The sequence below is a fragment of the Rhipicephalus microplus genome, chromosome 8, assembly GCF_043290135.1.
Source record: "Rhipicephalus microplus isolate Deutch F79 chromosome 8, USDA_Rmic, whole genome shotgun sequence".
In the NCBI taxonomy this organism is placed as follows: domain Eukaryota; kingdom Metazoa; phylum Arthropoda; class Arachnida; order Ixodida; family Ixodidae; genus Rhipicephalus; species Rhipicephalus microplus.
In genome coordinates this window covers 108132518-108143375 of record NC_134707.1, presented here as the reverse complement: position 1 = coordinate 108143375, position 10858 = coordinate 108132518, and the positions used below count along the sequence as shown (strand labels likewise).

The 10858-nt window shown below is 42.7% G+C and overlaps 1 protein-coding gene across 3 annotated transcripts in view; it reads right to left on the bottom strand.

Moving 5' to 3' along the window:
• Positions 1-1301: 1301 nt before the first annotated feature.
• Positions 1302-10858, bottom strand: part of LOC119186090 (venom metalloproteinase BumaMPs1) — a 47840-nt gene continuing 38283 nt past the window's right edge. For all 3 annotated transcript variants that reach the window (XM_075870723.1, XM_075870722.1, XM_075870724.1), the window contains 2 exons: positions 6454-6582; positions 1302-1398 (listed from right to left, as the gene is read on the bottom strand). In XM_075870723.1, the coding sequence (XP_075726838.1) occupies positions 1318-1398; positions 6454-6582 (210 nt within the window). In that variant the 3' untranslated portion in view covers positions 1302-1317. The remainder of the gene's footprint in view (positions 1399-6453; positions 6583-10858) is intronic.

The following is a 10858-nucleotide window of genomic DNA, read 5'->3' as shown; positions in this document are numbered from 1 at the left end:
TTCTTTCAAGCACGCTCAGTGAAGTTCTTCAAGCATCAAAAACAGTTCATAAAACAACATCTAGCTATCACCCGCAAACCAATGGCTTAACGGAAAGATTTCATCGCACGCTGTGTGACATGCTGTCCATGTATATCCGACCGGACCATTGCAATTGGGATGCCATACTTTCCTTTGTCACGTATGCATATATGTCAGTTCAACGAACCGCAGGCTATTCTCCGTTTTTCCTAGCATACGGACGCCGACCGACATCACCACTCGACGTTTCATTCTTTTCTGGCCCCGTCAACTCTTCACCATTCGTTTGCGACCAGTTTCTGTCCCGTGTTGCTCGATGCCGTCGTCTTGCCCGTGTAAACACCGAAGCTAGCCAGGAAGATCGTAAACATCGTTACGATGCCACTCACCGCGTCGTTCTCTACCGCCCTGGCGACAATGTACTTTTGTGAACTCCTACGCGAACGCATGGCTTAAGCGAGAAGCTTGAGTCACGCTATCTTGGCACCAACAAAGTTGTCGAACAGACCTCACTGGTGAACTAGCTTGTCACACCTGTTCATGTCCCCACTGACCAACGCTGCCGCGGGACAGAGATTGTGCACGTTTCGCGTCTCAAGCCCTATCGTATGCGTTCCCCAGCGTTATTCGCTGCCAGGCTGGCCGCTTCCGTCCAAGGGGGAAATTAGTGTAAGAATTCATTGGACGTCATCTTCCTCATCTGTCAATGACCATCATCAGTCTTCGCCCCGTTCCTCTTCATCGTCGGCGCCATTTTGCCGTTGCATGAATAAAGCGTCAGCTGAACCGTTGTATATCAATATATAGATACTTATACATATACGGTGAGTGACGGCGGCACCAGTGTAAAAATTAGCCGAGAGTGTTCACAAATTTCTGTCGCAATAAAAGAACGATGGATTTCAGCAAAAAATGTTTTTTTCTGAGGTTATTTGAGGCGAGCTACAAAATAAATTTACTTTATTAGTCATTCTGCCAAGTGTGAAAAAGTTCAACAAATAAGGTTATTAATCCATGAGCACCTAGTAACTAAAAACATATAGGTTTATGCAGGCACGACCACGAGTACTATACAGCAGATAGGGCTTTTCTAGAGCGCTTGGTTGTTTTGTAAGTCTTGCTTCAAACAAGATGGCACGACCGCTGTACACCGAACGGCAACGCTAGTGGAAAAATGCCCCTGAGTGCCAACACAATTTTTATCATCATAAAACATTTTATTGCCTATAGTTTCCATGCAATAAAATTAAGTCCATAAAAAGAATGAAAATCAAAAAAGATCAATGACACTCATCTTTATTTTGACCTTGTTAGTTTGCTCTTTTGAAATGTCCTCAGTTTTGATACAGAACTTGTGCACTTCTTTTGCAGACACACCTGTCAGGTCGAAGAGAATGTGTTGCAATACAGAAACCGTAGGCAGAGCAACATTTCTATAGATGTCAGCTACGATTGAACAGTTGATGCGATTTCACAGTAAATGCAGCGTATCAAAGGTTTTAGAAACTCAAAAACGTAATTTACTTACCTTTACAACATTGTGCATTGAAACACTTTATCAAAGCATTTTACACACAGTCCGGGGGTGACTTATATAAAGGATTGGGGTCAAACGTTTTCCACAATGCAGCATTGAAAATCACCGTTCAATCATTTTGTGTAGTTAACTGACAAAACTGCGACGTGTGGGCCCGATGTTTTTCACTCAGGTAATGCCCATTGATGCATTCTTCAATAATTAATTATTGCTATACCAAAATAGCAATCTTTGTTACAGCTCCATCGCCTAATACTGACACCTGTGCATCATCTTTGAGAAATATGCTCAAGGAGTCAATGCATACATATAGGACGAACGAAGAATGGTCTCATCTAGCCGTTTACAGCTTCCCTATAGAACTATTAGCGACACTTTAAAAACATTGCGTGGTACTCGAATATAGAGGTGAGGGGAAAGCGAGTTCATTTATTTAAATGGTACATCGTTTTAAAGCAATTCTTAATCTTTAGCAGCCAAATCCACTGAAGTTGTGTGACAAGCGTCGGTTTTGAGCCTCCGACCATTGATGTGATAAGCAGAATCTTAGGAAGGAAGGAAGGAAGGAAGGAAGGAAGGAAGGAAGGAAGGAAAGATGGATGGAAGGGAGGAAGGATAGAAGGAAGGAAGGAAGGAAAGATGGATGGAAGGGAGGAAGGAAGGAAGGAAGGAAGGAAGCAAAAAAAGTAAGAAGGCAGGGAGGTTAACCAGAAAGACATCCGGTTGGCTACCCTACACTGGGGGATTAGGAAAGAGGACAAGAAAGATGAGAAAGAGGGAAGAGAGGGAAAAAAAGGAGAGACTGACAGTTATTTCACTGCAGCGTGTAGAAGTTCACCGCAAGCCAGAGGCGTTCACACAAACCCGTCTTTTTCAAGAAACACAGCAGAGCTTTCACTGTTTATAGAAATGTAGAAATAGAATATAGAATATAGAAATTGACAATACACTAAACGTGCTCTCCTCCCACCCAATACGAATGACCACTTAATATATGACTATAATTTCTACCTTGACAATTTAGTGTTCGATGCTTAGATGCGAAGCAGCTTTTGCTCACGGCTGTGTCTATCCATGTCTCATGCGTGAGCTATTTCACTGCGCATGCGCATTCTCCTTCCTCTTTCTCCTCTCCTACCCTCCCCCGCTCTCTCTCCAGAAAAGGCAGCGATGAAAACAAAATGCTTCCCGAGTACACATTATCACTTCGTTGCCGTTGATCGTCGGTCTTGCCGGCTTTCACGTTTCCATGAGACGAAGCGCGTCTGCATTGGTTAGCGCGGCACCACGTTCGATGTCTCTGGCGCGTGTGCTTACGGACCGGCTGTTTAGCAGAACTATACTCTCGGTCAGCGCAACCGTTGGTCACCGGCAGCATTAGTGAGGTAGTGGTTCTGAGTGTTGGTGCACCTGCTCAAGGAGACGTAGAAGAGGTTCTGTGAGTGTTGTTCCTCATTTCCCCTCTGCTTCCCATTAACACCTGGTTCCATTCAGCCGGAGCTGGCGTAATTTTTTAACAACGTATTGTGGTTGTAAAGCAGCAACAAAAGATGATTTTTGTGGCAATTTCGACCGCCTCCTTTGCAGTTGAAGTCACAAGTGTTTCGCCAAATAAAACAAATCTATGGGGGATTCAGAGAACTTGTGCTCTGTGGCGCGAGTCTCCACAGGTGAACCGGGAGTAGGGTAATCCCAACAAACGAATACAGCGGGCGGGAGCGTTAAAAGAAGCTCTACTTGAAGAAGCACCGCACGTGAAAGACGTGGAAAGAAAGAGAGAAGAAAAAAGATAGAAAGGAAAATAGAAAATAGAGAGAGAGGGATAGAGAAATAGAATGATAGCAATGCAAAAAACGAGACAAATCGAGAGAGAGGCATAACATCTTATGACAAAAAATACATGGAATGAAAAAGCGGGAAAAGAGAATTATACAAAAAGCCAAAGAAAACGAAACACAAAGTGAAACAAAGCAAATTAGAAACGGGAAGAGAAAGAGCTAGTAATAAAGATAGAAAATTAGAGCAAACCCTTGAGAGAGAGAGGAAAGATAAACACGAGCACGAAAAAGGTATCACTCTCTAGGCATCGCTGAACACGGGCTGCACTACTGGTATGAAGCATCACCAACTTCTCTCGTAAGTGCAGATAACAGAACAATCTAAAACCGACATTCCCTGTGCCCTGAGTATGCAGATAAAACAGCAATGCTGACGAAGTTATTTACGTATAGATTTTGCATAATCGCCCAAACCCAGAGTGACAGCATTTTACAAAGGATGACATGGTGCATGCAGCACCACTAGCATCAGAATGATCATAAGTATCATCGCCCCGCACATGCCACGTAGCTCACTTCATATACTCTATTCTGCTTTAGCGAAATGTCAAAAATCAGCTAATGTATGCAAGCATAGTCCGCAGACCTTTTCTTCCTTACACGAAATGCATACTTGTCTTCATAGCGGACAGCTCCATGAGTTTAGTAAGCTCTTTTAAAGGTGCTACACGGCATGGCAGACATACGCGCAGTTAGTTAGTGTTCCAACTATGGCTATCACGAAGAGGAGATTTCACGACAAATTGACACGGATCGATAAACGAATACTTCAGTTTTTTAGGGAGAAATAGCCTCAAAACAAAACAAAGTAAGAGCGATCACACAACACGAATGCTGAGGAAAAGTTTATTTTATACAATTTACATATTATCTATATATATATTTATATATTTATATTATCAATTTATCAATTTATCAATTTATCAATTTATATATATATATTATCTTTATTTTATAATATCTGCACCACCCAGTAGCCCAAAAATGAATTAATTTTTTCGAGGTGCATAACTTGCGAGACAAAAATATCGAATATGTTCTATGCGTAGGAATCAATTTCATTACCCTTAGCTCTCGAAAGTTTATTACGATTACTTAACAGCATTTTTACCGTAACAAAAAATACATTTTGAGAAGGAAATGGGTGCCTAATGCAGAGTAATTTTTTCTGAAACTTGAAGAGCGAAGAAAAGTACCTCTGGAGAATGCCTAAGTTTGCTACATATCTAGATAACTGGTACATAATATTTGCTAAAAACATGATAGGACTTCATCAACTTTCTTATGAAAGACATATCTTGCTTCTTTCTTACTGAAATGGCGGCTACCTTTCTGGTTGTTGAACTCCTAAATAAGCGAGGATGATCTCGAACATCCCACACAAACGCTTGCGAATTGCTGCGTCGAACAAAAAATTTGTGTGCAATACTTTTTTTTTAATTGGCCATTAAAGCATTTGTTCATTACTGTAAATGTTGCGCGTCTATTTTTGCTAGTACAATGATGCTGGCAGAATTGGCCTTTTCCACATAAGTAGTTGGCGCGTCGGCGTAAATAAGGCACAAGGCACAATTTTCGGTAGTCGAAACGTCATGGCAGAAGCGGACTAAGATACATATGGTGTCATAATCGTGCAAACAACGCCCCATCAAAAAAAAAGAAAGCCAATGCCAAGGATGACCAGTCTAGTGATTCTGTCTTTGCGGATAGCCTGTTTAAATAAATCTGTTACCATGTAATTTTTTTATTGCTTATAATACTTTCAGTGCAGATAGCGCATATGATTGAACTACATAATAGGCGCAAGGTCACATTGACAAAAATGGCTTCACCATGTGGCACAGATTCAGAAGCCATCGCATGTGGCTGCAGGTGTCTTTGAGCTACTGTAACGCTGCTAATGTCCAGCACATTTGTGCAAATACCTTTCAGTAAATGAGACTTTTACTTATAGAATCCTTGTAGAAGTTATTAGCTTCATGTGGAACACAAGCCTAAGATGTTGAAAAAATTATTGTAGTACCCTGGAGCAAGGGCGCATTCATAAAACTTATGATTAAAAGTAACCACACAGGTAACTTCTGTAACTTTCTTTCGGTAACGGTAACGTGCAACTTTCTTTTGTTTGGAGGTAAAGTAGGCCGGCATCGCGTTCCTTTTTTTTAAGAGCAACGAGTAACTTGCTTAGTTGCGTTTTTTGGTGATGCATACAACACTGACCACCATAATACTGAATGTTAAATAGGCCTAAAACTCATTGTAGTAAAATTGGCAATGCAAATTCCCAGCGTTACTTACGAATGATGATTTGCTTTACCTTTACCGACTTGGTATTGTAATATCCACCTACTCAATCAACCAAGCTTCATAGTAGAAACTCCGTGTAGAAATAACCTGGTCAAAGTTGTGCTCGCCTTCCATGCAATCTTACAACGAAAAGATTCCCTGCTTTTGTACCACATAATAACCGCTACTGCATTGCGTAAATCAGTGACTTTTCAATTGCGTTACTTTTTTTAATATTGTCGCATTATTAGCAACTTTATCAGAAAGCAACAACCTTAGCGTTAGCTCTGCTTTTTTCGATTATTTCGTGTTCATGTGATTATACGAGCAAGTTAAGAATTTTGAATACAGCTGAACTCAACTTCCTAGTGCTTTCCCAGCAAGGCAGCTATTCATATTATTAACTATAACTATTTTATTAATAATTAAGGACTACAAGAGGTGACAATAGATGTATTCGAGTACGCCTAGTGCTACGTAAGCCTAACATTCTGCAGTTCTACCCTATAAAAGCCGTTATTGAGAATATGTAAACGCACATTTAAAAAACAGTTCTTGAGCACTGCAAGTCCGCGCATTAGCTTTTTTTCTATATTACAAGGCATAGACACGGGTTCATCCAAGATTATTGTAATAACTGACCAGGGCCACCAGCACAATTTTTTTTTCAAGAAGGAGGGGGGAATATGTGCATATATGCGCAAAAAAAAATAATGTTCGAAGCGACTGGAACAGAGCCCCCTGCGCCTTGGTGACGCTACTAAAACTCACCATCGGCGAGCCATTCTCGGATTTGTCGCACAGGGTAAACTCAGGAGCATCGTGGCGATATATCTTCTTTTCACCTGTTGTCTCTTCGCACAGGAGATCGCATTTTGTGATATCGTAACCATTGTATGCCTAAAAAAATCAAGTCCATGTTAATGAAAAAATACAGAATGCATTTTTAAAAGTTTGAAAATACTACCACGTGTAATGGAAGTGTAAAATGTAGTATTTTTGTGAAATTCAACCGACTTAGTAACTTAGCTTTATGGTAATCATGATTGATGTGTGGGGTTTGACGTCCTAAAACCACCATATGATTATGAGAGACGTCGTAGTGGAGGGCTCCAGAAATTTCGACCACCTGGGGTTCTGCAACGTGCACCCAAATCTGAGCACACGGGCTTACAGCATTTTCGCTTCTATCAAAAGTACAGCCTCCGCAGCCGGTATTTGATCCCGCGACCTACGGGTAAGCAGCCGAGTACCTTAGCCACTAAACCACCATGGTGGGGCTTTTAGCTCCATGCAGTCTATAGTGGAAATGTCTAAAATATGTCACATATTCTCAGACTATTACAGGAGACCTCCCCTCAATCTTTGTCACTTAAACAGACCTTAAACGTTCGATATGACCGATTTTTTGGGAGGGGTTGAGGTTTAGGGAAGCGTTAATCTACAAGCTCATAGAGACATACCAATTTGTGAGGCAATGAGTGTGTTCTTACGACAACACAGCAGATAACGTGCACAGGCAACCTGACATAGAAATCGTGACCAACTGTGGAATGCTGCTGAATATAAAACAAAGGCACGTAGCGCACATGGATCAACGAACAAACCAACCAAAGATGAACACATGAATCATCATACTTGCGGTGCATAATCGATTAGAAAAGTTGGAGAAATATAGAGAAGAATAAACGCGCTTTCGAATAAATGAATATTGGAAATTTCACATTATTGCTTGAATAGTGCGCCGATCACTGAAGACACCTGCTCATTTAACCTGAGAGCGCCGCAAAATACTCGTGCCACGGGAGCGAAGTCTCTGCTCAAGCGGATCGTCTAGCAGCCCTGTTGGACAAACAGTGCTGTAAGCTTTGCGCTGCTGCCTCTTCAGAAAGAGGGGGAAACTACGAATATACACGAAGCCCGTTTACAGAGACAATACTAAAACGAGATGTGAGAACTGCACGAGGTGACAAGGATGAAACAAAGGAAGTGCTCTGTCATCCAGACGACGTCCTGGACTTTCCTTGCTACTTCTTCAGTGCAGCCTTTCCTGAAAACTCGTTGTTTCACTGATGTGAATGAGTGGAATGAACCATAATTTGCCAGAAAGCAGCAGTACATTATTCCGCTTTAGGTGTTAGCCCCACGCATCAGACCAACAGTTTCTACCTTCTAGTTATGGCAAAGCACCGGAAACACTTCCCAGTGTTTCGTACAAAACGGCTATCTCTACCGAATAATCCAACGTTCATCCAACCTACTGACTTAGACTAAACAGAGTTTAGATTACAGCAGGAGACTGACGCCGATGTGTCCCAGGGACTCGTTTTGGCATCTCAACATCTCGAACAAGCTGATGGACTGCGCACGCATCGGGTATTTCCCAGGAACAGCCTTTCAGAGCCCAGAACGGCGAAACGAGCTTACAAGTTTCCTATTATTCAATGCGCAACCCACTGGTATTCTGTTTTCATCTTTGTGCCCAATTTAGACATTGTTTCTTCAGTACATCCAACCTGCTCAGTATACACAGAACTGAACAGGTTGCATGTTAAAAAAAATGACCCTATACGAGGTGACCAGTCATTTCACGTTGACAAATTTTACTGATGCATGGATATCAACGCATGAGCGTCATCACTGCATACAGCCCGGACGTGGATGAAGGCCGAATTCCCGGCAGGAAGTACTGAAGCAACATAATTAAGGTATCACGTATTTAGACAGAGTGAATGCCGTAGACATGAAGACGGAACGAATAAATGAACAAAGAAAGAAAATGTCAGACGAGCACGCACTATAGGCTTTAGTTGCCCTTATTTTCCTGAGCTAGTCGGGGTTCGCAAATTTCGCGGAGCTGCTTGGGAGAAAACTGCACCACGGCGTCTAAAAACTCCAAGGAAGAAAAGGCGCAAATCCAAGCATCCATTCCAATGAGCGTATTCTATTTTTGCTCAGCGTTCTCTCCCTCTTAGTTTTCAAAATTATTCTATGCACGTGCTACTCCCGCGGCAGGTTCAAGCAAATCACGTCATCCGTGCACGACAAAGTTCAGTAAACCAACTCGAACGGGTACAACAGTTGTACTGGCCTTAGAACTTCCGTATAGCTCCTTCCAAGAGGATCTTGCAAGCTCAAACATATTTGATAAGTGCACAGCAGTCCCTCTACCAATTTCAAAGTTATGGGCACCTCATTTTTATTGACGACTAAATTGTTTTCCTTAAGCTGGTTGCTGGGCCGCATTTCCCTATTGTGCGCACTTCTAAAACACTAAAGATATTTTACAGCAAAAGCTGTTATGGGATCACAACTCGGGTCACGTGCAGTTGTCCGCCGCCGCTGCCGCCAGTGTCCGTAACCACATCTAACCATAACCAAAGCGGTACCATAACCGAACCGGGTCTGCTGCGTGCCAGCCCAATATTCTACCACAGAGCTGCGCGGGTGCTTGTGACTTGTTGGCAAACTTGCCTAAGGCAGGCTTGATGTTGGGAAAGCAATCGCCCCAATACGACTTATAAAGCGTTTTAAAACAGCGAAAGAACAACCAGTCATCGCACAATGCGAATAGCGTAACGAATGGGCCGTCCAATGCTCCAACCCATTACAAAAGCTTGTTATTGTTTCCCTAATAATTGTGGCTCATATTCACTTCAGCCTTAATTCCTCATCGTCGTCAGCCACTGCATGGACAATTGGCACAAAATTGCTTGCAAGTGTGTAGCGGAAACCACGCTTTTCCGACGAATGACAAAAAATAGCATAGAGAGTGCCGGCCTACTACGCCAAAAAATTATTATTAATGCCCTAGTGTGTATCAAGCAAGTGTGATTGCAGTGGTCACCTAATGAGTGTTTTGAGAAGGCTCTGAAAGGCTGCTCATGTAGCTTTCGTTGTGACTGCGCTGCGCCTTCCACGCAGGCCTGGTGTTTTCCTATACCTCTGCTTCCAAACAATACTTGCTTACTCCTGTGTGCACTTCCAAAGCTTTGAAATATCAGAGCGACTTCTGGCTACTCCAGCAATGTTGACACTATGTAGTGTGGCGGACTTTCTAGTGGTTAGGAAGTGTGACGGCGTAAGTACAACTGGTTTAGTAGCGTCAGCGGCGAGGCAAGTTGGCGGCCTAGAATTCACTGCGCAGTTCACTGCAATTTCACTGCGCTCATCCGAGAGTTTTGTTTCGTCCTCATGCCTAGCGTAGTGAATAGTTAGAATGAGGCAGGATGAAAGAGAGCAAAGGAACAGGGAAATAGAAAGAAATGCATAAAAAAAGCCATGTTCAAACAAACGGAAGGTAAGTGCTGTAAAGTTAGAACCAGAAAACGCTCAAAACTCGAATGTTTTACCAACTGGGATCAACACTCCTCCTCGAAGAAACTACTGTACTAAACATAACGTTCCGTCTTATGAGAATATAACGAAAATGGGAAAGAAAAACAATTACTTCGGTGATTTCGTTGGAACTTTTCTGATGCCTGAAAAAAACTTCACCTAGGACACTAAGTAAAGCCGACAAGAAATCTAGGCATCACTAAACTGACGGCATTGCAAAAATTACGTACTAAACAATTCATGCGACGTACGCTTTTTCATTGTAGGTGTATAGACTAACGTTAGGCATTATTTGAAAATCACAATTGCACTCGCCAGTACAGGCTACACCGTGACTGTTGAACGCATTCTTTGTTGTTAGCACCTTTTAATGAACAAATCAAGAAGTGTGCATTGCCATGGCGTAGCCAGGGGCTGGAAAACTGGACCCATGCTCCCCCACACCCCAAACGTTTATGCAGACAGAGCACAAAAGGACACTCATCACACCTACATGCCTTGCCCACACGTAAGGTAAAGTCGTGCAATCCCCATCTTCCCATCACCCTCCGAAAAACTTTCCCGCCCAGACTCCTGACACAGAGCAACGAAATACGCCAACTCGTTGCTGGATCCTACAAGCGCAAGTATATTGCCAATGCAACTCAGAAATGACGTTCCAAGGAAGGCCCCCGGAAGCAGGAAAAATTCGCAATGCCCACCAAACGCAGGTGGCACGTTGCGCTAATCAAGTTGGCGCCCAGAGGAGGGTAAACCGATTTGTTAGCGTTGGAACAAACAGGACTTGCATATGTGTGAACCGGGACACTACCACAGGGAGGACATTATGAACTGCACC